This window comes from Manis pentadactyla, chromosome 8 (assembly GCF_030020395.1).
Source record: "Manis pentadactyla isolate mManPen7 chromosome 8, mManPen7.hap1, whole genome shotgun sequence".
NCBI lineage: Eukaryota > Metazoa > Chordata > Mammalia > Pholidota > Manidae > Manis > Manis pentadactyla.
Window position 1 is genome coordinate 73,243,027 of NC_080026.1, and position 24,423 is coordinate 73,267,449.

Consider the following 24,423-nt stretch of genomic DNA (forward strand, 5'->3'; position numbering starts at 1 on the left):
GTGAGGAAGAGGAGAAATGGGAATCCTCCTACACTGTTGGTGGAAATGCAAATTGCAACCACTGTGGAAAGCAGTATGAAGGTTCCTCAAAAAACTAAAAATAGAAATACCATTTGACCCAGTAATTCCACTCCTAGGAATTTACCCGAAGAAAACAAAATCCCCGATTTGAAAAGATACATGCACCCCTATGTTTACTGCCACACTATTTACAATAGCCAAGATATGGAAGCAACCTAAGCGTCCATCAATAGATAAGTGGATAAAAAAGATGTGGTACATACACAAAATGGAATATTATTCAGCCATAAAAAGGAAAGAAATCCAGCTATTTATAACAGCATGGATGGATCTAGAGAGTATTATGCTCAGTGAAAAAGGCCAGGAGGAGAAAGATGCATACCATATGATTTCTCTAATTTGTGGTATTAAAAAAAAATTAAAACAGAAGGAACAAATCAGTAGACTCATAGACACCAAGATTGACTAGCTGTTACTAAGGGGAAGAGGTTGGGGAGGGTGTGGGGGAATAGTGAGGGGAATAAAGGGGCACAATAATTTGAAATCACAATGTAAGTTGGTCACGGGGACAGTAGTACAGCATGGAGACGACAGTCAATGATTCTGTAACATCTTTCTACATAGACAGGTAAAAACTGCACTAGACGTTTTAAGGATTTAGTAATATGGATTATGGGGGTAACTGCTGAACCACTGTGTTATACAATCTTATGTTGGTTTCAAATGTACATCAACAATACTTCAATAAAAAAAGAAGCAAGTACAGAGAGAAGGATTTAAAAAGGGAGAGAAGACTGCAGATGGTAGAGAAAGATGACAGAACAGACTAAAAGAGGGGTCAGGAGGAAGGTGAAACAAAAGGTAAAAAAAGGAGAGAAATAAAGAAAAATCACACTGAAAAGAGAGAAAACCAGCTTTTCAAATGTAGCTAGTCAATCAGGCAATAGATTTCAGAATAAATTACCTGGGATTTTTACATTGATAATTAGCTGATTACATTACTTGAAGATACATGGGGGTTTTGAAGAACAGGCATACAGGAATGAGTGTTTGGGCTACAAAAGATAGCTTTGTAAGTACCAAATAAAAACATGGCTCTTGAGTCAGGGGAAGTAGTTAATAATCCTACAGAGACAAAAGAATTCAACACCAGGGGTTGCCTTCATTACTCCGACTTTTCTGTAACTTCAGTGCCTTTCCTCTTTCCCAAGGAAAATGGGATGAAAAACAATTAATCTTACACATTTTTTGCATTGGTTTTGAGTTGAAAGAACTTCCCTGAGGCAGTATATAGTAAAAAAAAAAAAGTATATTTAATTGGGAATATATGTAAAAGCCACTTAAAAACTTTGCTTTTATAAATGAAAGTCTCTATAATCCTACTAACTAATATAATATAGTGGCTTTTAAGTACCATGTGTGTTTGATGAAAGGACCTGACTAGTTCACACTCAAGGCTCTAATTCTGAAATATGAAAGTTGGTCCTAATGGTCTATTCTTTAACGGAAGGGGAGTTTACCGGGAAAAAAAAATTTTTTTTTCACCAAAAAAACTATTATAAGTACTAGTATGGAAAGAAGAAGCCTAAGATGATGAGTGAGTCTGAGACCTAACAGCCACTAATCACCCTGGGCAAGTACTCTAGGCTCTCTGGTCTATTTTTTTCCCACATCATCTCCTACTTCTAGTTTTGGGAAATTTATTCACATTATAATGAAATCTACAAGATTTGTGTGTTAACACTTATCAAACATTTACTACATGAATTATAAATTACTAGAAAACAGAAAACAAATCTTACTATTTTTCTTAATTGCCCATTGCTAGGTAACTATGTGCCCTGGTTTTCTGTCTGCGTTACCAGGCAGACACTTTTTTTTTACCAGTGTCTCCTTTCACCCTTAAGGTACATGACAAACTGCAGAGTCAGTTCACCCACTGCAATATCATATAAAAGACACAATGGCTCATTTTCTCAGCATCTGTATGTAAAAAATCTTTATAACAAAACACTGCTTTGCCTTTTACTTTCTAAAATCTATCCCTCTGAAAACATTAACATGTACTAATGAACTGTTTTAAAAGTTCAAGAATTACTGATTTTCCACTTGTATCACTTTATGAGGAGATAATTCTAAAAAGATAACTTCTATCTTATAAATAATGCTTAGAGTTGAAGCTTTATATACTTCTGCTCTAAAAAAAAAGTCCACAACATAGTAAGAATCTTATACATTAATTTACATTAAAAAAAGATGTGGTACATACACACAATGGAATATTATTCAGCAATATGAAGAAAACAAATCCTACCATTTTCAACAACATGGATCGAGCTAGAGGGTATTATGTTCAGTGAACTAAGTCATGTGGAGAAAGACAAGTACCAAATGATTTCACTCATTTGTGGAGTATAACAAAGCAAAACTGAAGGAACAAAACAGCAGCAGACTTACAGACTCCAAGAGACTAGTGGTTACCAAAGGGAAGGGGGTGGGGAGGGACAAGGGGATTAAGGAGCATTATGATTAACACATATAATGTAGGGGGGTCATGGGGAAGGCAGTGTAGCACAGAGAAGACAAGTAGTGACTCTATAGCATCTTACTACACTGATGGATAGTGACTGCAATGGGGTGTGTGGGGGGGAGGTCTTGATAATATGAGTAAATGTTGTAACCACAATGTTGCTCATGTGAAACCTTCATAAGATTGTATATCAATGATACCTTAATTAACAAACAAACAAACAAACTCAAAGAAGAAATACAACTCTAAAAAATAGTTAAGCATGAGGTATAAAATTTTCTTGACCTGGAACATATTTTCTCTTAATGTAAAAATCAACTCTGGGCCTTTAAAGGGAATAACTTTATGCTTCCCTGTTTTTTTCATTTTCAGAGTTCAAAAGCCACTTAACTATTTGAGTTCAAATCAAAGATAATAGGCATATACCTGCATTCAAATTGTTGACTGGCATTTGCAAAGTAGCTGCAACTTTTTTTAAGATGTTCTGCATTTCTGGTCCAGTTTTGAAGGCTTCTACATGATAAAGAGCTGTAGCATTCCTTTCCACTTCAGTTAAAAACTTCTGACAGTGATCAAAGAACCTCATTAGTTTATCATTAATTCTTGGTGGTCCACACTCCATGTCTGAAAGGAAAAATATATACATAAATCATTGACATAAATGACAACTTCAAATAACTGAAAATTTTGCTTCAAGTGTGAAAAAGACACTAAAAACTTATTTATTCATCAGTATGTCTGAAATAAAGACATATGCTAAAACTAGTCCCTATTTGTAATGACTGCAATTCATGTAAGTATATGCTAGAAAAAACTAAAGAAACGTTATCAAAGATAAAATATGTTATAACAATTCTACACAATGAAATAAAGGTAACTTTAACAAATGTTTTCTTAAAGATAACAAAAATAATTAGATATGAAAGTCATAAAAAGTTCAAAAAATGTGTTAGATAACAAGGAAGTAAACTAAAAATTAGCAAAGTTTCTAATTACAAGGTGAGAGACAATTCAACAGTTTCTATATGCTTTTCTATGCTAAGCCAAAGTCTATTAGAGTACTTTATTTTCTCAATTTACTTTCCCAACTCTATGTTACCGTACAAGACTTCTGTATTTCATTGTGCTAGGTGCTTCTGGTTTATTTTATAATTGAAACTCACAGATAATTTTTCATTTAGAATTTTGTCTTTTGTTTTTTCAGTCATATTTAAAATACAGATTTCAATCATTTCTCCAATAATATACCATGAAAAGAACACCAAGTATCCTATTTCTATATGTCAAATGAGAACTTTAAATATAGTTACACCATTTTGCTTTGGATGTGTGTGTGAGTGTGTAACCATTTCAGGAGATCCTCAAATGGACAATTGTACCAAGTTAACTGCCAACTGGATTACAGTTCTTAAGAAAACATCTTGACTAGGAAAATAAGTGATCTTTGTCATATCTTTCTGTGGCCTCAAAATATGATTTCCCAAGTGGATCTGGCTATTATTCAATTACTACTGCTCTTTAAACAGAAACGAAGGCATTGTTCTGTTTCTGTAAAAATTCAAGATCTAATTCAGTGGCCTCCCTCAAAAATTCAGATGTACACAATAGGCAAAACAATTGTCTATAGATAATAATGAAGTAGCTAGGCAAAGGGTTTAACCTCTGATACTGAAAAAAGTGAAGGGTGGGCTTATCGTGAACTATCTCTGGCTTAGTACTTCAAAACAAATGCCAGTCCTCAAAATGACATCTAAAGGCAAAAACTCATTCATCCCAGCAGATCCAGTAGCCCCTTTTGGTATATCTTGTACTATATATTTACATTACCCAGGAAAAATAAAGGAGGCTTATAAAGGCAAAACTGCAATGTTATGAAAAGTCACATTTGTCAAAAATTATGATTGGTGCTGCCAGGAGGTGAGACTGCTTATTAAGGACCGATAGGGGAAAACCTTATAACTATAAGATCACAGTTTGCAACTGGTATTTTGAAAAACTGCAAGGTCATAGTCAGCAGAATTTGGTCACACTGGTCTTTTAGACATTGTTGTTTAGCACCATTTGATGTTCATGAAGTGTTCACACTGTAGTCAAAATGTGTACGGCCCTGTCTCAACAATGTCCACCCAATCCATTTTGATTGACAAATGTGACCCCTTCTTGAGTTCTAAAGAAGTCAAAATGTTCATGCCTAAGAGAGAAGTTGTAAGGTTTTAGTGAAGTATGATGCATGCCTTGCACACAGCAGGCATTAAGTGTTAACTATAATCATTATTATCTGCGACTATTAAAATATTTTCTGAGGAAAAAACAAAAGACGGATTCCAGGCAGCATTCTAGTCCTTAAACTAAGGAAGGACAATCAGCAAGACATATTCTTGGGCTGAGTTTCTTCACCTGTTATATAAAAGGACCCCACAAGATGATCTCTCAAATTTTGCAAAAGTATGCAAGTAATGGAGTAAATTAAGTACTGCATGTGACCATGGACCACAGCTACAGTGAGGTTAACTCTACAGTACCTGTGAGAACAAAACAGAGAAAAGAGCAGAGCGATAAAGTTTGAGTAGCTTGCTGAAATAGGATGTAGATCCAGAGCTAACATCTGAAACAGTCATTAAGTAGAAAAACCCTAAACAGTATCAGAAGCATGACTGAGGAAGAACGTCCTAGACTGTATTTCAAAAGTGCGCCAAACTATAGAACTAGCTTCCAGGGAGGAAAGAAAGAGGTTGGTGCTCAGAGGGAGCAATTCAATCTGGGAATGGGAGATCAAACACTGCCCTCGTCTGCCTCCTTCCCTATTGGATCTCCCAACTTCTACTGCAGCATCCTGCATGTGTAAGGTGCCAAACTCACACCTCATGAATGAACAAATGTGTGAGAAGAACAGCCAAATCCTGAACATCCCATGGGATGAGGCCCGAAGGATGGGAGACTGGGGACAGAGGGCAGTGAGGAGAGGCTGGGATCCGAGCAGTCCGGCATGTGCTTGAGGACTGAGGTCGGGAGCGGCGCGAAAACGGCCTGGAGGCCTGGGAGATCACCTGCAACGTCGGGCGGCGGCAACCCCGGGTGGTAGTACTGCCATAGCCCCTGCAGGAAGGCCGCGCCGCTGTCTACGCAACGATGCTTGGAGCTGGTGACGAGCTGCAGGCGGCCGTAGTTCTCGCGGCTGAAAAGAGCGGGGAAAAGGGAGGCCAAGCGCAGCGCCAGCTGTCGCATGTCCTGCCGCCCCTTCTCCACCAGCTGCCCGTCCATCCAGTCAGCGTACCACAGCGGCCTATCGGCCAGCACGGCGCCCAAGTCGCGGCCGCTGACAGCGCCGGTCCTGCCGTCCCCGGGCCCGCGGGCCTGCAGCAACCCGTGCAGCTGCCGCAGCTTGCGGATCTGTTTGGCCGTTGGGTAGCGGGTGCCGTGACGGATGAGCGCGACCAGCTGCACCGGGGTGCAGGTCTCCAGCAGCTCCGGGTCCCGCCGCGGCGCCTCGGGATCCGGCAGCAGCCCAGGGGTGGCATCCTCGTAGCGAGTCTTGGTGCCGAAGTAGGGGCTGAGTGCCGAAACCACAGGGTCCCGCGGCTCCAGGAGGGAGCAGCGCGACAGCGACGAGAGCAGCGCCACAGCGAGGGCCGCAACTGGGACTTCGGGGACCCTGAGGAGGCGGCGCAGGCCACGGAGCATGGTGAGGCGCGGCCCGCGAAGGGCGACGTACCGTGGGGTCGCAACTTCCGGCTCCGGCGGGCAGGGGGCGGGCCCGGAGGTGGCTTCCGGCCTGTGGTCCGGGCTTCACGGAGTGTTGCTCGGGCCGTGGCAGTGAGACAGCTTCGGCGGCCGCTGAGCGCCCGTGAAAGACGGCGGGAAGCTCCGAGGAACCGGGCGGACCGGTAGCGAAGCCGTCAGAAAGCCCCGAGGGACCTCGGAGACCCGTGGCTTAGGTGGAACCGGCGTCCGCTGCCCCCAGCGTGGGCGACTCCTCGTAGCAGGTGCCTCCGGGACTGACTCAACCACTCCTCCGCTCTTTAAATTTTCTAGGGTATGAATAAGCCCGGACTAAGCCTAAGCCTTCCAGTTTGCCAAAACAGGGCACCTTGTAGAGGCGGACGTTTGTATCCCCATTCTGTCCTTTCAGCTGTTTGTAGTTTCCGAACCATCAGCATGAAATGCACCTGAGGCGGTTGTTCTAAATGTTGAACGAATCCCAGGCTGCCTCCTGAACACTAAGGCTTTTCGCCCATCACAGTGTGCAAGTAAACCGTATACAAGGCAGATAAGAACCTGGAAAGAGGTTCGGTTCTCCAGGAAATTTAATTCCTGACTCTTTGGAAGTATGTTGAACTAGATTAGCACAAGCTGACAGCAGCTAGACAGCACCGCAGAAGTGCTGTGCTTGTTGATCCCAAAGGCTTAGAGAGTAGAGATTTAGCCTTCCTGGTAACTTCGACCCATTGAGTCATCACCAAATAGATTTACTCCCTTATTATGTATGACCTAATTTGCTGTATGTAACAAATATGCTCTGTATTTACCACCACTCTAAGTCTAAACTCTCCACCCATGTAATTACATACTCAAATCAGCAGTTAGATTTTTTCATAGGTTATTGCTCAGAATTTTTGCCTCATCCAAAAAAAATCATAAATCTGAACAATACCTTGGTTTCTCCACTTGAACCCTATTTTATAGGCCATTTGGGAAAAGAATAAATATTAAGTCATACAGTGATCCGAATTAAAGGAAATTAGGACCATGTTTGTGTAAGAGTAGCTTTTCCTTCAAAGACACTATTTCGTAAATTGCGCTCGTTAAGCCCATTTACTCTTTTTCTCCTCAAGCGCCTCTCCCGCCCAGAGAGGTGTACCTCTAAATGTTAAGCGATGAAGAAAATGAAGCAATGAAGACGATTCCAACTTGATGCTGAAAATTTTAAGACGCTGTGTGGCAGGAAACCATCTTTAAGTTGACAAGTATTCTTTGTTGACTTGCCACATGTAGAATGTCACTTCCTGAGAATAGTCAAAGTGTTATTTTCACAAAACTACTCAATGTTTAATTAGTGAGTATCCACCTTTTCTTTATGGACTTCCTAACCCTTACACTTTATAGTGTAAGGTTATTGTAGTGTATAGTGTAAGGCTGAGGTGCCTGGTAATATCTCTTAAGTTCATTAAGCAAGCAAGCATGTGTGCCAGGTTTATCTCACTATATTTTGTTTAATATATGTACTTAATAATGATTACCTCTCAAGATCAAACTGTTGAGTCCTCAAGAGCTACCAAGTTTTCCCAAAGGCATAACTCTGTACTAATGAAGTGTCTTTAGACACCCAACTAGCTACTTAGAAAACTGATGGCACACGTTTTTATACACTAAATTTGCCCCTTGCTGGATTTTATTTTTCTTCCTCTAATTCCTCATCTGTTAATTTTATGCTGTTTATATACTTATTAAACTAATTCTGATATTTTCATCTCATGACAACATGACAGTTGATAAAATTAAACAATGGCTTCATGTTTTTCACTAGGAAAAAGCCAGATAAAGTATAAAGAAGACAAAAAGTACATTAACTTTGGATCCAGACTCCAAGCTTCAACCACTCATTAACTGAGTGACTTGGAAAGTTATCCAGTGTTCTCTGAGACTTAATTTCCTTATCTGAATATTAGGAATATTAGAACCTATTTTGTGAGGTTATTGTGAAAATCAGAGATGATACATTTAAACCCCACTGAATGGTATTTTTATCATTAATGTTCAGTGTTACTACATTACTATTATTTCTTCATAAAAATGCTCAGCTCTCTAGCAAATTATACTGTATAAACTTATGCTGAACATTAAAGTGCATGACTTTCACAAGCAAGATATGCATTAGAGATCATTTCATAACTTTTCTAATCAAAATCCACTCATCTCACTTCATTCTTAAAGCAATGAGAACCTTTGAAAAGTTCTAAGTAGGTGACAGGCTTTACTTATGTTTTCATTCCAGGCCATGTCTTAATTCTCTGGCCAGTCTGTAAATTGGCTGCCTTTTGATATAGGTGCCTACCTTGTGCAGTCATGGTACAGAAATTTGCATGGTACACAGCATAGCTGCCCCTTGGCAAAGACTGTGGGTGAAGTGCCTTTTTTTCATAAGAGGTTATGGGCATGGCTGCAATGTATTTGACAAACCTAGCACAACACAAGAGGTAGAATGGAAAATTAGCAGTTTAAATTCCTTGAAGAAATGGGAGAGGATGGAACCAAGAGTGCAAATAGAGAACTTGATTTTCATCAGAAGGAGAAGAGACCTTATCTTCTGAAGGAATATTGGAAGGATGGATGCATATGTGGATAATTTTTTTGGTCCAGCAGGAGGTAATTTCAAGTCTGAAGGCCTGAGTTTCCTCAGTAACAGGTGGCAAGATTTCTGAGGAGATGGGAGAATGAGAGTTAAGTCCTATGGGATGCAGATACAGCTTAGATTTACAGTGAAGGGAAATGGGAAAGGATTTGCAACTGAGAGAAATGAGAAACAAGTAAAAAGTTAGATAGTCAGTTCTGAGGATCCAACTAAGAGTAGGAAACATGAATTCCTAGTGGTTGTGCAATTTTACCCAGAATTGAGCATTATCGGTTGAGTCAGAGTGGGAAAGAAAAAAAATTTCTTGTTCTACATTATTCTGATTTGTCTTAAATAGAACTTTTCTAATCCACTACATTAAACAATAGCATATTTTTTTCAGATTATTCAAAGGACTTACAAAATAATTATTCCACTCAAGATTGCATGGTATCATATTTAATACTGAAGTTACAGCAATCTACTATCCTTTAAAAGAGGTTATTAAAAAAGATGACTTTCTGGTGAGGAAACAAAGAAAGGAAAAAGTTAAGTTCTGTGTGGAAAAGGATAAGCTATTTATGTAAGAATAGAAAATATTAAGAACATGGTTTTTGAAATTCGATATTCTGTTTTTTTAATTTCAGTTCTCACCCGATATCTGTGAGATCTTGAACAAGCTAAACTCTTTTACCTCAATTTGTTTGCTTCAAAAAGTGGGGAGATACTGCGTTACAGGATAGTTGACAGGATGAAATTAGATTATTTACATAAAGACTTTATATATATATACTTCCTGACTCCAAATAAATATCAGTTACTTTTATTGGGCAGAATTAAAGTGTTTCTTATTTTTCCTTCTCTTCTAATCAAGTAAACTGACAATGCCAGTTTTTCATATATATTTATTATCTCACAGCTACATTAAGCTGCTAACTTTGTGCCTGTGCCAGTAAAGTTTTAACTCTAGTATCTTAGTGCCCTGCTGTTTCATCTTTACTCTGCTGGTTATTGATTTAGTGCTTATGAGTTCTTATTGCAGTAGAGGAAGCCAGCAGAAGAGGGATCCATGTGTCTGGACAGTGCTAGAGTGATCCATGCTTCAACAGCAGACCCTTCAACTCTGCTTGAGTGTGGAGGCTGCAGAGATTACAAGTTCCACAGACTGCAAGATACCTTTGCTCAAAAGGAACTACACCATCACTGATCGCTAACCAGTACACTGTTCCCCAGCATATCAAAACTAAGCTGAACTATTTAAACTTGTGTTTCAGTTGATAAACAGAACTTCACTGAACCACACACGGCATTGGAGGGTGACCTGCTGTTACACATTCTCCATTACATCCTGCTAAGGGAATTATTTTACATTGACAAAGCTTCTCTTCTGGTGTTCTGACACATCCTAGGACTTTGATGTTGGTAATTCTTCCATCAGATATTAGTTCTAAATCCATAGAACCATTTTAGAAACCAGATACAAGATTATGATAAGTTTAAATTATCAATATTCTTTCTATGCTTTGCTACTCCCATTTAATAGAGGAACTGTAACTATTCACTTTCTAATCATGTTCTGTAATTTTCCCTCACAAGCCAGCATTGTTGCTCAGAAACAAAATCCCTCCAGAAGTCCCCTCCATAGAAAATATATTGATATCCTATCCCTATTAATGAGTTCCAAATCCTGGTAAAAATCTGTCTTCTCACTGTACTTTTTTAAAAACAAGCATAGATTATAGCAGTTGTGTTTAAATATCTTATTTTTGCTGAAATGTTAGTTTTTCAGAGTTGGAAAATCTCTTTGAGTAATTGGACCTTGAAGACAATTTATTAGCTTGTTAGCTGACTTTAAAACCATAAATGTTTCCTTATCATTCCCAAGAGAGCTTTCAGAACAAAAGTTCTTCCTTTTAGTTCTTCATCAGGAAGGCTGTTTTTAACTTGGTCCATTAAATATGTTTCATTTTGTCCCACTAGCCCATGCATGAACCAATCTTTAAGGTTTTATTGTTTTGTTGTAACATAAACCCATCTTTCCTGGGTTTATATGTAAGCAAATACTAAAACCCAGCAATACCTTATCTAGAAAAGCAGTGTAGGCACCTATGAACTGACACTCGGTTGCAGCCACTTTAGTATACAGGACAGTTCACACTCCAATTGAAACAGCCATTATGGTTACACAACACCCCTCATTACCCTACTTTATCTCTCCTCTTTTGTCCTACACTGCATTGTCTGATTCTGTACTCCAGAAGATAAAGCAGTTGCTGCTAAATTATTCATTGGTTAATACCTTAGATGCAGGGGCCATGGTGAAAAGGTTTTTGATTCCCAAACATTCATTCCATATCTTACATTAAGCAGACTGTCAGCACCTATTTGTTAAACGGGTGTATGAATGAATAAATAAATAAAAATAGAACAGTCAGTGTGGGAAGCTAAATTGTGGAAGTAATAGTGCTTTGTATTTATTCAGTGTAATTATTTTATCTTCCCAGCCACCCCATAACATATGAAGGACGATATTTGTATCATGTTGTAGATGTGGAATTCAAGACAGAGAGGTTAGATGCCTTACCTAAAGTAATCCAACAAGTATGTAGTAGAACCAGTTCTAGAATGTGATCTTTGGAAACAGAACTGTCTTTGTGTTTCTTTTCCTGATTCCTACCCTATTCCTGACAAATAAACAGTGACTTCAAAAAGTGTCACTTGTAGCTGGGGCTAAAAGAGTAAGTTTAATACTGGTAGCAGTTACTATTGGTTAACCACTCAACATTTATTCTTCCTTTTTCCTTGGCATCAGTGTGTAAGTATTCATCTCTTAGGAAGGTCACTGAATCCCTATCTAAGGAAAAAATCTTGATTGGTTTAAACTAATCCTGGTAATTCTCTTTTTCTTACCAGTTTTGGGTTAGGAAAGAACATGTGACTCCATTTTAGTCACTGAGGTATGAGGGGCAGTCTACTGGGCAGTTTCTGGGAAAGATTTTTTGGTTGTAAGAAATGATGGAGTGATGGATAGTCAACACTTCATAGGGTCAATAATGGGAGATACTACTGAGTCAAAGGAATATTGCAGTTGGCACAGTAAAATATTCTGAAAGGAAAGGAGATGGTATTCAGTTAATGAAATGCCTAAAATGGATATTTTGAAGATGGTATAGTTATTGATTAAATAAAACAGTTCAGAATATGACATTAGGAAAGTTTAACCAAGGCAAATTATAGGACAAATCTTTTAGAAGTCAGGAGGTAAAAAGAAAACAAAACAAACTGAGTTTTGGCTCAAAACTTTTGCTCCTGGCTTCAAATTCTGTTTCTACTGGACTTAAGCCCAGCTTCTCATCTTCTGCTAGTCTATTTACCTCTCTCTCCACCCGACCCTAAAAAATCCTCAGGTCACTATTCAATGAATTTTATTAAAATAAATTATTTTATACATTTGTTTTTAATAGCTGCTATTGATGGTTGGAAAGGTGAAAGAGATTGACAGCACAGAGATGCCAATAATTTCAAATACAATCTTAAATAACTTTGATCTTGAGAGAGAGAGAGAGAACACACATGGAAGAGGCAATTGCCCTGGAATGAGCATGTCCAAATATGATGACTAGACCTGCTGTAGCCATCTTGCAATCAGGTAGGAACCTTGAAAACAAAGCTGACACAATGAGATGGCAGCAGAGACTGGAAAGAACTTGAGTCTTTGATTATGCTATTGAGCTGATGAGTGAAACCTAATATGGGCTTCCTGTCATTCAGGTAATAGATATCTTTACTATTTAAACCAGTATGTCATTATTTTCTGTAGAAAGCTTCCTAATTGGTGTAAGTACTTATTAACCCCACTTAACCCCTTACATTGTCTTCTCATGCTTTTCTTGATTTTGCTGAGATCACTTATTGAGACTAACAGAAAATCACAAATGGTGATTTTTCTGATCCCCTAACCTTAGATATAACCTTGGGTCTGTCACTCACAATGATCATGATTTATGAAACTTGGAAAGAGTAGGAGATAGGTGGGTAGGATGAGATATTTGGTGATGGAGATTATCTGGATCAGGCAAGGTGAAATACAAAAGAAGCAAGAGATCAAAGTGAAAATCAAAGAAAATGTGAATCTTCCAAGCAAACCCTTGGAAAGCTAGTCTTAGGGACATATGAACCACATCTTAGAGCAGAGTTGTAGAATCCACATTACAGCAATGGCATTACTGAGATGTCTGCTTTTCTCTCAAGGGGAGAAATTATTGTTCATAGGATATCAGAGAGCTCTTGTCATGCTTGTTTTCTTCAGAAACAGACCAAGTTCTGATGTGTCTTGTGATGACATGATGATCAAAAAATGAGAGGCTCGATTTCAGTTTTTCCTGTAAACACCCAACTGGCCCATGGTATTACTCTCCTTCATCCTGGCACATGTTTTGCAAACTAGAAGATGGCCTTAACATTCAGTCTGGAGTAGTTTTTTCCCGTGATTCCTTGCCTTTTGTAAACATCATCATAAAGACATAGTAATATTCTAATGTGAATTACATGAAAACTGTTCACATGGATTTCAACAGTAATCCAACAAATATGCTGTTCTTTGATAATGCAGATGTGCTTGTTTATTATTGCATTTTAGACATTTGAGAAAAAAATTAACCCTCTCATCTATGGTCAGTTGATTTTTAACAAGGTTGTCAAGACCATTCACTGAGGGAGGACAGTCTTTAACAAATGGTGCTAGGATATACATATTCAAAAGTAGGAAGTTGGGCCCTTATTTTACACTATATACAAATGTAGATTAAAATAGATCAAAATTTTAATGCTATAAGACTCTTACAAATTAAATGCTATAACACTCTTAGAAGAAAACTTAGGGAAAAATCTTCATGAACTCAGGTTTAGCAATGGTTTAAGTATGACACCAAAAGCACAAGTGACAAACAATACATAAGTTGAGCCATTAAAATTAAACTGTTGTGCATCAAAGGACATTAACAAGAGAGGAAAAAGCCCATTGAATGGGAGAAAATATTTCTAAATCATGCATCTGATAAGTAACTAATACCCAAAATATATAAAGAATCCTACAATTTAACAACAAAAAGACAACCTGATTTTTTTAATGGGCAAAATTCTTGAATAGATATTTCTCTGAAAAGATACATAAATGGTCAATAAGCACATGAAAAAATGCAGATCAAAACCACAATGAGATAACACTTCACACTACTAGGATGGCTAAAAAGAAAAATAAGTAGTGTTGGTGAAAATGTTGAGAAAGAACCCTAAAACATAGCTTGTGAGAATGTAAAATGGCACAGCTGCTATTGAAAACTGACAATTCTTCAAAAAGTTATACATGTAATTACCAGGTCATCCAGCAGTTCCACTCATAGGTATACATGCAAAATAATTGATGACAAGGGCTCAAACAGATAATGATCTACCAGTGTTCATAGAAGCATTATTTTCTTACAGTTTTTTTTATTGAAGTATCATTGATACACAATCTTATATTGGTTTCAAGTATGCAACTCAGTGATTCGACAGTTAGCTATATTTTTAAATCTCTCCCTAGCTTGTGCAATTACTGTCTGTCAGCATAGGAAGATGTCACAGAATCATTGGCTCTATTTTCCATCCTGCACTACTATCACTGTGACCAACTTATATTATGACTAAGAATTTTTGTGCCCCTTTATCCCCTTCACCCTTCCCATCTCAATCCCTCCCCATGGTAAGTACCAGTCACTTCTCATTATCTATGAGTCTACTGCTCTTTTGTTCATTTTGTTTTTAGATTCCACAAATAAGTGAAATCTTATGGTATTTGTCTTTCTCTGTCTGGCTTATTTCATGTAGCGTAATACCGTCTAGGTCTATCCACGTTGTTGCAAATGGCAGGATTTCTTTTTTTTTATATAATAATATTCCATTGTGTATATGTACTCCATCTTCTTTATCCACTCATCTATTGATGGACATTTTGGTTGCTTCCATATCTTGGCTATTGTAAATAATGTGGCAATAAACATAGGGGTGCATATATCTTTGCAAACCAGGGATTTTGCTTTCTTTGGGTAAATTCCTAGAAGTAGAATTACTGGGTGTAGGTAAAATCGCAATACTTCCAGAATCTCTCACCTGGCCTTAGTGCATCTTCATATCAGTAGGTGTTTCCAAGGGGTGGAGAGAAGTAGTCCATATCCATATCAATAGGTAATTATGAGGGGGAGCAAGGGCATATGTAGACCTGAGCAGTTGGGTAGGGTCCTCTTTCTGCAGCTCAGTTGAGAGAGACACAGGTGAACAGAAGGAATTGAGTACGTGTAAGCAATAAACAGGTTTCTCCCACTTTATTTCTCCCTCTGACTTATTTCAGTTTCAAAGGTATTTTGCCCTGGGCTGGGAAGGTGTATTCCCCCTGATCCCTGGAGTTACACTGGGTCGTATGGTATTTCTATTTACTTTTTTGAAGCACTTCCGTACTGTTTTCCATAGTGGCTGTACCAATTTACATTCCCATCAACTGTAGGAGGGTTCCCTTTTCTCTACATCCTTTCCAACACTTATTACTCCTTGTCTTTTGGATGGTGGCCATTCTGACTGGTGTGAGGTGATACCTCATTGTGGTTTTGATTTGTATTTTCTTGGTGATTAGCGATGTGGAGCATCTTTACGTGTGTTTGTTGGCCATCTGAATTTCTTCTTTGGAAAATGTCTGTTCAGGTCCTTCATCTATTTTTTAATTGAGTTATTTGCTTTTTTGGTGTTGAGTCATATCATATAAGTTATTTATATATTTTGTATGTTAACCCCTTGGATAAATCATTTACCAGTATGCTATACCATTCTATAGGTTGCCTTTTTGTTCTCTAATGGTGCCCTTTGCTGTACAAAAGCTTTTTAGTTTGATGTAGTCCCACTTGTTCATTTTATTATTTTGTTTCCCTTGCCTGAGGAGATGTGTTCAGAAAAAACTGCTCATACTTATGTTCAAGAGATTTTTGCCTGTATTTTCTTCTAAGAGTTTCATGGTTTCAAGTCTTACATTTAAGTCTTTAATCCATTCTGAGTTTACTTTTCTGTATAGAGTTAGACAGTAATCCAATTTCATTCTCTTGCTTGTAGCTGTCCAGTTTTCCCGACACCAGTTATTGAAGAGACTGTATTTTTCCCATTGTGTTTTCATGGCTCCTTTATCATTTATTAATTGACCATATATGTGTAGGTTTATATCTGGGCTGTCTATTCTGTTCCATTGATACTGGGTCTGTTCTTGTGCTGGTACTGTACTGTTTTGATTACTGTGGCTTTGTAGTATAGCATAGCAGCATTATTAGCAACATCCAAAAGCTGAAAACAACCCAAGAATCCATGTACAGACAATGGATAAACAAAGTGTATTATACATACAATGGAATATTATTCAGCCATAAAAAGAATAAAGTACTTATACGTGCTGCAATGTGGTTGAACCCTGAAAACATTATGGTAAGTGAAATAAGTCAGACAGAAAAGGACAAATACTGTAATGTACCACTTAAATGAATATCTAAAGCAGTCAAATTCATAGAGACAGAAAGTGGATTAGAGGTTTCCAGGGGTGGGCAGAGAGGAGAGAGAATGGGAGTTACTGCAGAATTCCTGTTTGGAGTAATTAAAGGATTTTGGAAATAGATAGTGGTAATGGTTGCACAATTGTGAATATAATTAATGTTACTAAATTATATCCTTAAAAATGGTTAAAATGGTAAATTTTATGTCACATATATTTTATCACAGTAAGAAAAATTGTCTTGTAAGTTGTCAACATTTTTGGGGGCTATGAAATAATTCACCCAGAGGATGTATATTATTTTTTTATATTATATATAAAACTATAATAATAATATTATTAATTGTTATTTGCCTCTTAATTTAGCCTGTTTAACACAGAATACCCATTTGCCACCTAAGTGTGTTTAATAATTCTATCAAAACTGATAATCAAAATAGAAAAAACATATTGAATCAGAAATAACATTATATTTATCAACTTGTTACACTTGAAGAAAAGCAGATTTCATTAATGGAAAAATAAGAAAATAAAAAATTTTCTACAGATTCTGTAGAAACATCAGCGCAGTTTCTAGAAGGTTAAATGGACTGGTTCTTTTTAATGACTGTGATAGGCTAAATAATGGCCCCCATCATATCCACATCCAAATCCCTGGAATCTGTGACTGTGTTACCTTATATGGCAAAAAGGACTTTGCAAATGTGATTAAGTTACAGATATTGAGATGGGAAGATTATCCTGAATTATCTGGTGTAATTATCCAGTGTAATCACAAGGGCGCTTATAAGGTGAGGCTGGAGAGTCAGTGTGAAAAAGGTGATGTGAAGACAGAAGCAGAGGTCAGAGCCACCAGCCAAGGTCTGTGGGCAGCCTCTAGAAGTTAGAACAGGCAAGGAAATGGATTCTCCTTATCAAGCCTCCAGAGGAAAGCAGCCATGCCAACCCATTTTTAACTGCTGATCTCCAGACTTGTAAGATAATGAATTTGCATTATTTTAAGCCACTGAATTTGTCATACATAATTGTTACAGTGGCAACAAAACTAACACAGTGACTGATTTTACTTCCATCCTTATTGTTTCATTTCCTTAAGACAGTTTTATCACAAGAACTATTTTTATATTACTCAGTTGAAATTATGAGTTTGGGAAGGGTTGTTAACCTTGATGAAGGTAATAATATAGATAATAGTACCATTTGGAATGCATTTGCCAAATACAAAGCATTGTGCTAGAAGTTTTACATTCTTTATTTCAAAATTCCTTACAACCTTTTCAGGTAGATGCCATTATCCCCTTTTACTGATGAGAAAACAGGCTCTAGAAGGTTAATTTATTTGAGGTCATATAGTGGTTGGGTAAATATGCATGTCCTGAAAGAGAATAGACAAGTCAGGAGTTGTTTTTGTATTTCTTGTAGTGGATTAAGGGTAGTTTCATTTAAGAGAATGAAAGTCTGAAAGAAAAAGAAGACAGAAGGAAATGTTGGTTTGGGCAATTCCCTGTGTTTGGGATAGCTTAGTTCAGGATGGCATGGCTGTAATTCAGATGGGAAGTTTAGGAAAGCAATAGGCAGCCAGCCATTTCTGTTTTGAGTATTTGAGAGTCAAATGTGTATAAACTTTAGATGTTCTTAAAAGAAAAATCCATTTTCTTAAAATTTTGGGGGAAAAAAATGTTCCCTGTGTTAAAACTACTTCAGAATGAATATTGCTACACTATACATTAGGCACAAGTATAATTTCTTGAAGTTTTAAATAATCATTCATGTAACAGATATTTAATGTATATTATATATATATGTTTTACATATGAATACAATGAAACATTTTTTAAGAAATTAAAAAATTTTAAAGAGAGTAGATAAAAGTATTTGATGATTTGGAATAAAGATGGGGTGGCTGGCTGTTAAAAATAAAAGCCCTCTCTTGACTTGATGTTTGGACTGATGACTGCAGTGGAGTTTCTGCCCTCAAAACAATTCCCAGTGATTAGGTATCTGTTCTTGACATAGAAAAAATAACTGGAATACTTAGAATTGAACAAAATATTAAATGTCCCTTCTCAGGACAAAGGAGGTGAGGAAAGTGTGAAGTGATAACGTGCTAGTCAGCTAAGAGTGGTTGTTTCAGATAGGAAAGGTGCTTGGCAGGAGATTAGTATGTGCCTACGTTAGCGAATGTCAAGAGCTGAAAACACTGTTTTGAATTTTTATCCTAAAGATAGAAATAATATTTTTATGAGAAATTGAACATTAAATGCATGTATATTAAACTTATTTTGCTTATTGACAAATCTGTTTCATTCATTTGACAGAGAGTTAACTGAGTAACTACTTGGTAGTTTTTAGGCCTCAGAATTATCCCAAGACAAAATTGTGAAGGAGGAAGTTTCATTTCAGTCATCTTCTCTCTTTCTACAATGCTCCTTCTTGAGCCTTTAGCTTTCCCTCTCCTCCTCAGGCTTTGAAGCTTAGAAACTAGTAACATTAAGGTTCCAGTGACAGGGATAACAGGGCTGTTCAGGATAAAAGATGGTTGTGTTCATGGGAAGAGAGTATGTTTAGGAAAGAAGCAACACCAAAGGATTAAATTCTGTTACCTCTGGGTAGGTAGAATTATGGTGTCCTGTATATTCTTTCATTTTTATGTTGATATTATATGACTTGCTTTCAAAATAAAAAATAATAATATAATAAAACAATAAATTCAAGTATAATAAGAAAAGAAACAAAAAGCAATACATTCAATTTTTTTCTACCATTATTTTTTCCTAATTCATATTCTGTTCATCAGGCTTGCTTTGGTTTTTTTGGCAACATCCTTTCAATTGTTTAGGAACTGTTGCAAATTTGTCAAAACAATGTTCCCAATTTCTATGGACTTTCATAACTTTTATGCACCATGCAAATGTCATAAGTTGTGTTATGGAACAATGAATATTTTAAGTTGCTTCAGGCTTTAAATATTGGACATTTAGTTTGCTCTCAATTTTACACAATTATCAATGGAGCAGAGCAAATGTAACTAGCTACTATTTTTAACCAAATATTTTGATGAAACTCTCACATCTCTTGGGAGTGTTGAAGGTATATAACACACCATGAAGGAAAAGCAGAAAGTGCTTATCACAGCATGGATTTGGAGCACCTATTTTATCTTGAAAACATCAGAGAAGGCCTCTTTGAAGATATGTCATTTGTCCTAGCCCCATTAGCCTACAAGCAGAAGGGACCAACCTATATGTAGTCTGACACAGTCGGCTTTATTGACTCATTGCAGTGAGGGAGGTCACACACACAACTGTAAGGCATCTGACCAAATAAAAGAAAAATTATTACATGGAGTTTGAGTGAAAGTTAAATGAAACAGTATTTGGATAGACTCAAAGCAAATTAGAGGTCATCATTGCACCTGAGAAGGATCCAGAGTCTTGTTTCCTTGGAAATTGCAAAGTTAAGCTAGATGTGGAGTGCTGTGTCCACAGCCCCCTTATCTTAAATTCTGACCTTGGTTGGAAATTGAGGCTGATTCTCTGTGTCAAAATGTCTTAGAATCTCCAGAGAAGAGTGGGATGTTTTATTGTTAATGATACAGTTTCAAATAACAAAGCTTCTGATAGTCTATGGTTTTAGAGAACAATTTTCTCAGCAAGTAATAAGACAGTAATTACTCAGAGCTGGGGGTGGTATGACACTTTATAGCTTATCGTGGGGAGAAATAGCTTCCTGTGAACTTTTTGGCTAGCTTTATCTATGTTTATTATTCCAGCCTGATGAGTGACGGAGAAGATTTCAGTTTTCTAAGTCCTAGCTAATTCTTAGCTTAAAAGAGAGAACCAGCCAAGAGGGTGAAAAAGAATTTCCCAAGCAGAAAAGTGGAAGTGTGAAGATTGTGAACTGGAAAAGTTTGACACATTCAAGAACCTAAAAGCCAATAGAACAGTAACACAGACAGCAAATGATTCCAAGTGAGATTGAGAGAGACAGACAGGGATCAGATCTTGCAGAAAGTTCTTAATCTTATTAAAGATTTTGCACTGGACCAAAGAGCAAGGAGAAACCATTAAAGGTTTCTAATCAGAGAAATTTTCCAATCTTGATGTTCTAAGATGGAGAATGCATAGTTGTGGTAATAGCAGAAGCTGGACTATTGCAAGAGAAGATGGGTGATAACAGTAAAGAACAGAAATGGAGAAATTCAAGATTTGGGGTAGAACCAAAAGGTCTTAATGAGAGTTTGAATGTGTAGGGTAAGGAAGAGAGGAGTTAGGAATAATTTCCAGATTCTGGCTTACACATCAGAGTAGAGGGGGGTGCCATTAATTAAGATGTGGAAGATTGTAGGTGAGGCAGGATAGATGGTAAAGAAGTAAAGAACAAGAGTACAGCTTTATGTATCTTACTTTACATGACATTCAGTCAGGATAGCATGAAAACACTTCTTGATGTTTGAGTTGTTGGTAAGTATAGAGTCATAAGTTTATTTGAAGCCATGGAAAAAGAAAGTAACATGATTTTAAAAAGAGGAAGATTCAGGACAAAACCCAAAAGAATTACCAACTCCAGAAATAGAAGAGCCAGCAAGGAAGATGAAGCACCATGAAAATGGCCAAATTAATTTATCAAAAGCTTGGTTTGATGGTTTGATGTTACCTCATTTGTACCTGTCATCAATTTCTTAGATGAATAAAGAGTTGAAACGTATCCTGATCCAGCTTTTATTTTAATTCACTGCTCTGTATTATCTGTATTCATCTACTTAGGCATTTCCCTTCCTGAACTGCTTGTGACCAAAGCTAGCAAATGTTTGTTTATTTATGAAGAACTTGAAAACTATAAGCTGCATGTGACATGTTATCACAGCACTAAAGAGATATTCTAAATTTTATTTTAATCCTTTGTTCTAACCACATCATTTACCTGAAAGTCCCCAGGCACAATCTATTCTTTCATGCTTCTGAGCCTGTGCTCATGCTGGTCCCTCTGGTCAGAATGCCCAATGTTCTTTCCCATTCTCTGCTTAACCAAGTTCTACTGGACTTTAAAAATCCAGCTCCTGTTGCATGCTTTTCTCTGAGTCTTTTGCTATTCTAATAGGAGAACTATCACTCTCCATTCCCATAAACTTCAGTTTATTCTGTTAGTAAAGAACTTGTTATATTTTACTTTGATAAGGTGTAGACAGGTTGGATAAATCTGTCTCTATCATTGACTGTGAGGTTCTTGAAGAAAGTGACCATGTTATTCAACTTTACATCCCTGATACTAAGACAAAGCTTGTTGGATTTAGTTGCATGTAACAGAAGGTGACATGGCAAAAGATAATATGGATATAGCAAAAAATAAAACTTTATAGCAACATGTGATTTTTCTGATCTCATATTTCTTCAGTCTTCTCTGACTTTTAAAATTTATTTGATACACAATAAATGTGTGCTTGTGAGGTAAATAGTATTATTCCCTGAAAATCTCTTAAGAATTTAATTCACCCTTGCATTGTTATAATTAGTTCATTTTAACTGTTTCTGCTGGCTAAAAGTGACCAGTCAAGCAGCAAAACGAAGGCAGCCTGGTAAAGGCTTCTATTGTTTAATAGAAGATATTGTCCCTCTTACAAATTGTCATTAGTAGGCCATGCAATCTCTATTTCACTATTGTCAGATGTAGCAATTGCTCGTGCAGGATCTTATGAGAACACTGCAACCTTTAATTCAAATTCACTGTTAAGGGAGTTTATCTTCTTACAGGTACCGACACTATAAATAGGGAATAAGGAGCCCAGCAATGACTCAGTGTAGGGAATTACATCATTGAGGACAGGAGAACTACTGGAAGAAAGACTCCTCAGTCCGTGAAAGAGAAAAACTGAAATAAAAATTAATTAATACTTAGTCCATATAGTTAAAAACAACACAATAGACCCAGAATGGAGTCTTTTATGCTAAGCCCCACATCACCAAACCAAGACAATTTAATTACAGTTTCAGCCTTTCCCAGAAATGAAATCTTAAACCAGTCAGTCAGGAATCACCTGGTCAACACTAATGAGGTGATCTGCCTGATAGGCCCCGGACATCCCCTAAAGGAGAGTGACCTTGCCAGAACCAAGGCACTTTTTGCTAATATAACTTCCTATTCTTGCTCCCTTTTAAGTATAAGTCTTTCATTTTGTACAGCTCCTCGGAGCTCTTTTCTATCTGCTAGAAGGGATGCTGCCCTATTCATGAATTATTGAATAAAGCCAATATGATCTTTAAAATTTACTCACTTGAATTTTGTTGATAGTATTAACTAACTGATGTAGAAAGAAAATATTTTTTCTGGGATAATATTAATGGTACTTAAAAAAATTATTCTCATAAAAGGTTATAAAGTGAGGCATAAACATCCTCTCTCCAGTCTCCTCTATTCAAATTTCCAGAGATAAAACTATTATTTCTTACATACACAGGCATTTGCTATTAGAATGTAAACATATGTACATCTATATATATCCATATGTATATATGTACACACACACACACAGAATCAAACTAGATTAATTTTTCTTTAGCTCACTTTTTTCACCCAAAATGTATTTTAGGTATTTTTCCATGGGAGCACATACAGCCTCATTCTCTTTAGTGGTTCCATAGCATTTCGTTGTATGGTTGGTTGTACTATAATAATTGATTTAACTAGCCCCCTTATGACGACATTTGGATGGTTTCCTGTTATACACCATCTCAGACAATGCTGCAGTGATATACAGACTTGGATATGAATTTATGCATAAGGGAAATTCCTAAAAGTGGAATTTCTAGGCCAAAGGGAATTTCACTGCCAATAGATGTTACCAAGTTGTTCTCTAAGAAATGTTGTATCAGTTTAATCTACCACAAATAGTTTATGAAAATATGTTGTTTCCCTTCCCTGTGGCCAACACTGAACATCATCAATCTTTTAAATCTTTGCCAGTTTGAGAGGTGAAAAATGTCCCATTGCTAGCTTGTTTTGTTTACAAGTTTCAGTGTGGGGAAAGTTTAAACGATTAACAAAACTGTACATCATTGAGTAGAGTGCAGTGACGGAATGTGTAAAATTGAAACTACCAATGAAAAAATCTTTACTGTGGCAGTTCAAAGAAGCCATGGATGAGGCCCTTTTGCTCACCACCAATGCTTGTATATATTCCTCTGGAGCCCATATTTTGATCAATAATATCATTCTCTGCTAGAGGAAACCAAGACTCCTGAGGATAGCTAATTTAATGTCCTGGGCAGGAAAAATTCAGGAGACATCCAGAAATTCCTTGTTTTTTTTGCTTTTTAGGAAGTCAAGATGTTCTCAAGATCAGTAGAGGTAAGTCTAAAAAGCCAAATAAGCAAATAAGCCAATTCAAGGGGGTTCCCTATAACCAAGTTTAACCAACATGATCATAGAAAAATTACAATAATTATGTTAAATTAGAACTCACTGAATTTCTGCAAAACCATGAGTTTATAACAGTGTCCAAAAGAAAAATGTATACAAGGTATAAAAATGATAGTTGTTGTATATAAAAAGGTGAGCAGATTGTTTAACTCTTGTTAATTTTATTAAATAGAAGGATGTTTATTATATATTATTAATATAATATTTTTCACATTCTATTAAGTATATCCATTTATAAGGAAGAGGTGAGTTCTTGTTTCTATCTGTATGAACAGAGTGAACCAATGTGAATTTTCCAACAGTTAAGAAAAATAAATAGGAACTGTATCAAACACATGAAGTGCACAACAGCAAGTGGGATCTCTCTGGGGGATGGGAGTTTAATCGCTGATTAGCACCGCTGATCACACATAGTAACCATTTAAATAAGAGTCCAGCAGTGTGTTTCAAGATGAGCTTTGAGATGACAAGTTAGAGAGATGTCCCCAAAAGAGAAAGCTAACTGTACACACACTCATTCTCTCATTTGCCAGGTAATAAAACATTTAGATGATCTTATAATTA

The 24,423-nt window shown here is 36.9% G+C and overlaps 1 protein-coding gene across 13 annotated transcripts in view; it reads right to left on the reverse strand.

Annotated features, from left to right (window-relative positions):
• Positions 1–6,553, reverse strand: part of MINPP1 (multiple inositol-polyphosphate phosphatase 1) — a 190,887-nt gene extending 184,334 nt beyond the window's left edge. For 7 of the 13 annotated variants that reach the window (XM_036924047.2, XM_036924048.2, XM_057505866.1 and 4 more), the window contains exons 1-2: positions 5,599–6,553; positions 2,978–3,175 (exon numbers count right to left, since the gene is read on the reverse strand). In XM_036924047.2, the coding sequence (XP_036779942.2) occupies positions 2,978–3,175; positions 5,599–6,232 (832 nt within the window). In that variant the 5' untranslated portion in view covers positions 6,233–6,553. The remainder of the gene's footprint in view (positions 1–2,977; positions 3,176–5,598) is intronic. The other 6 variants (XR_005032402.2, XR_008998904.1, XR_008998905.1 and 3 more) reach the window with 5 other exon arrangements.
• Positions 6,554–24,423: the final 17,870 nt, after the last annotated feature.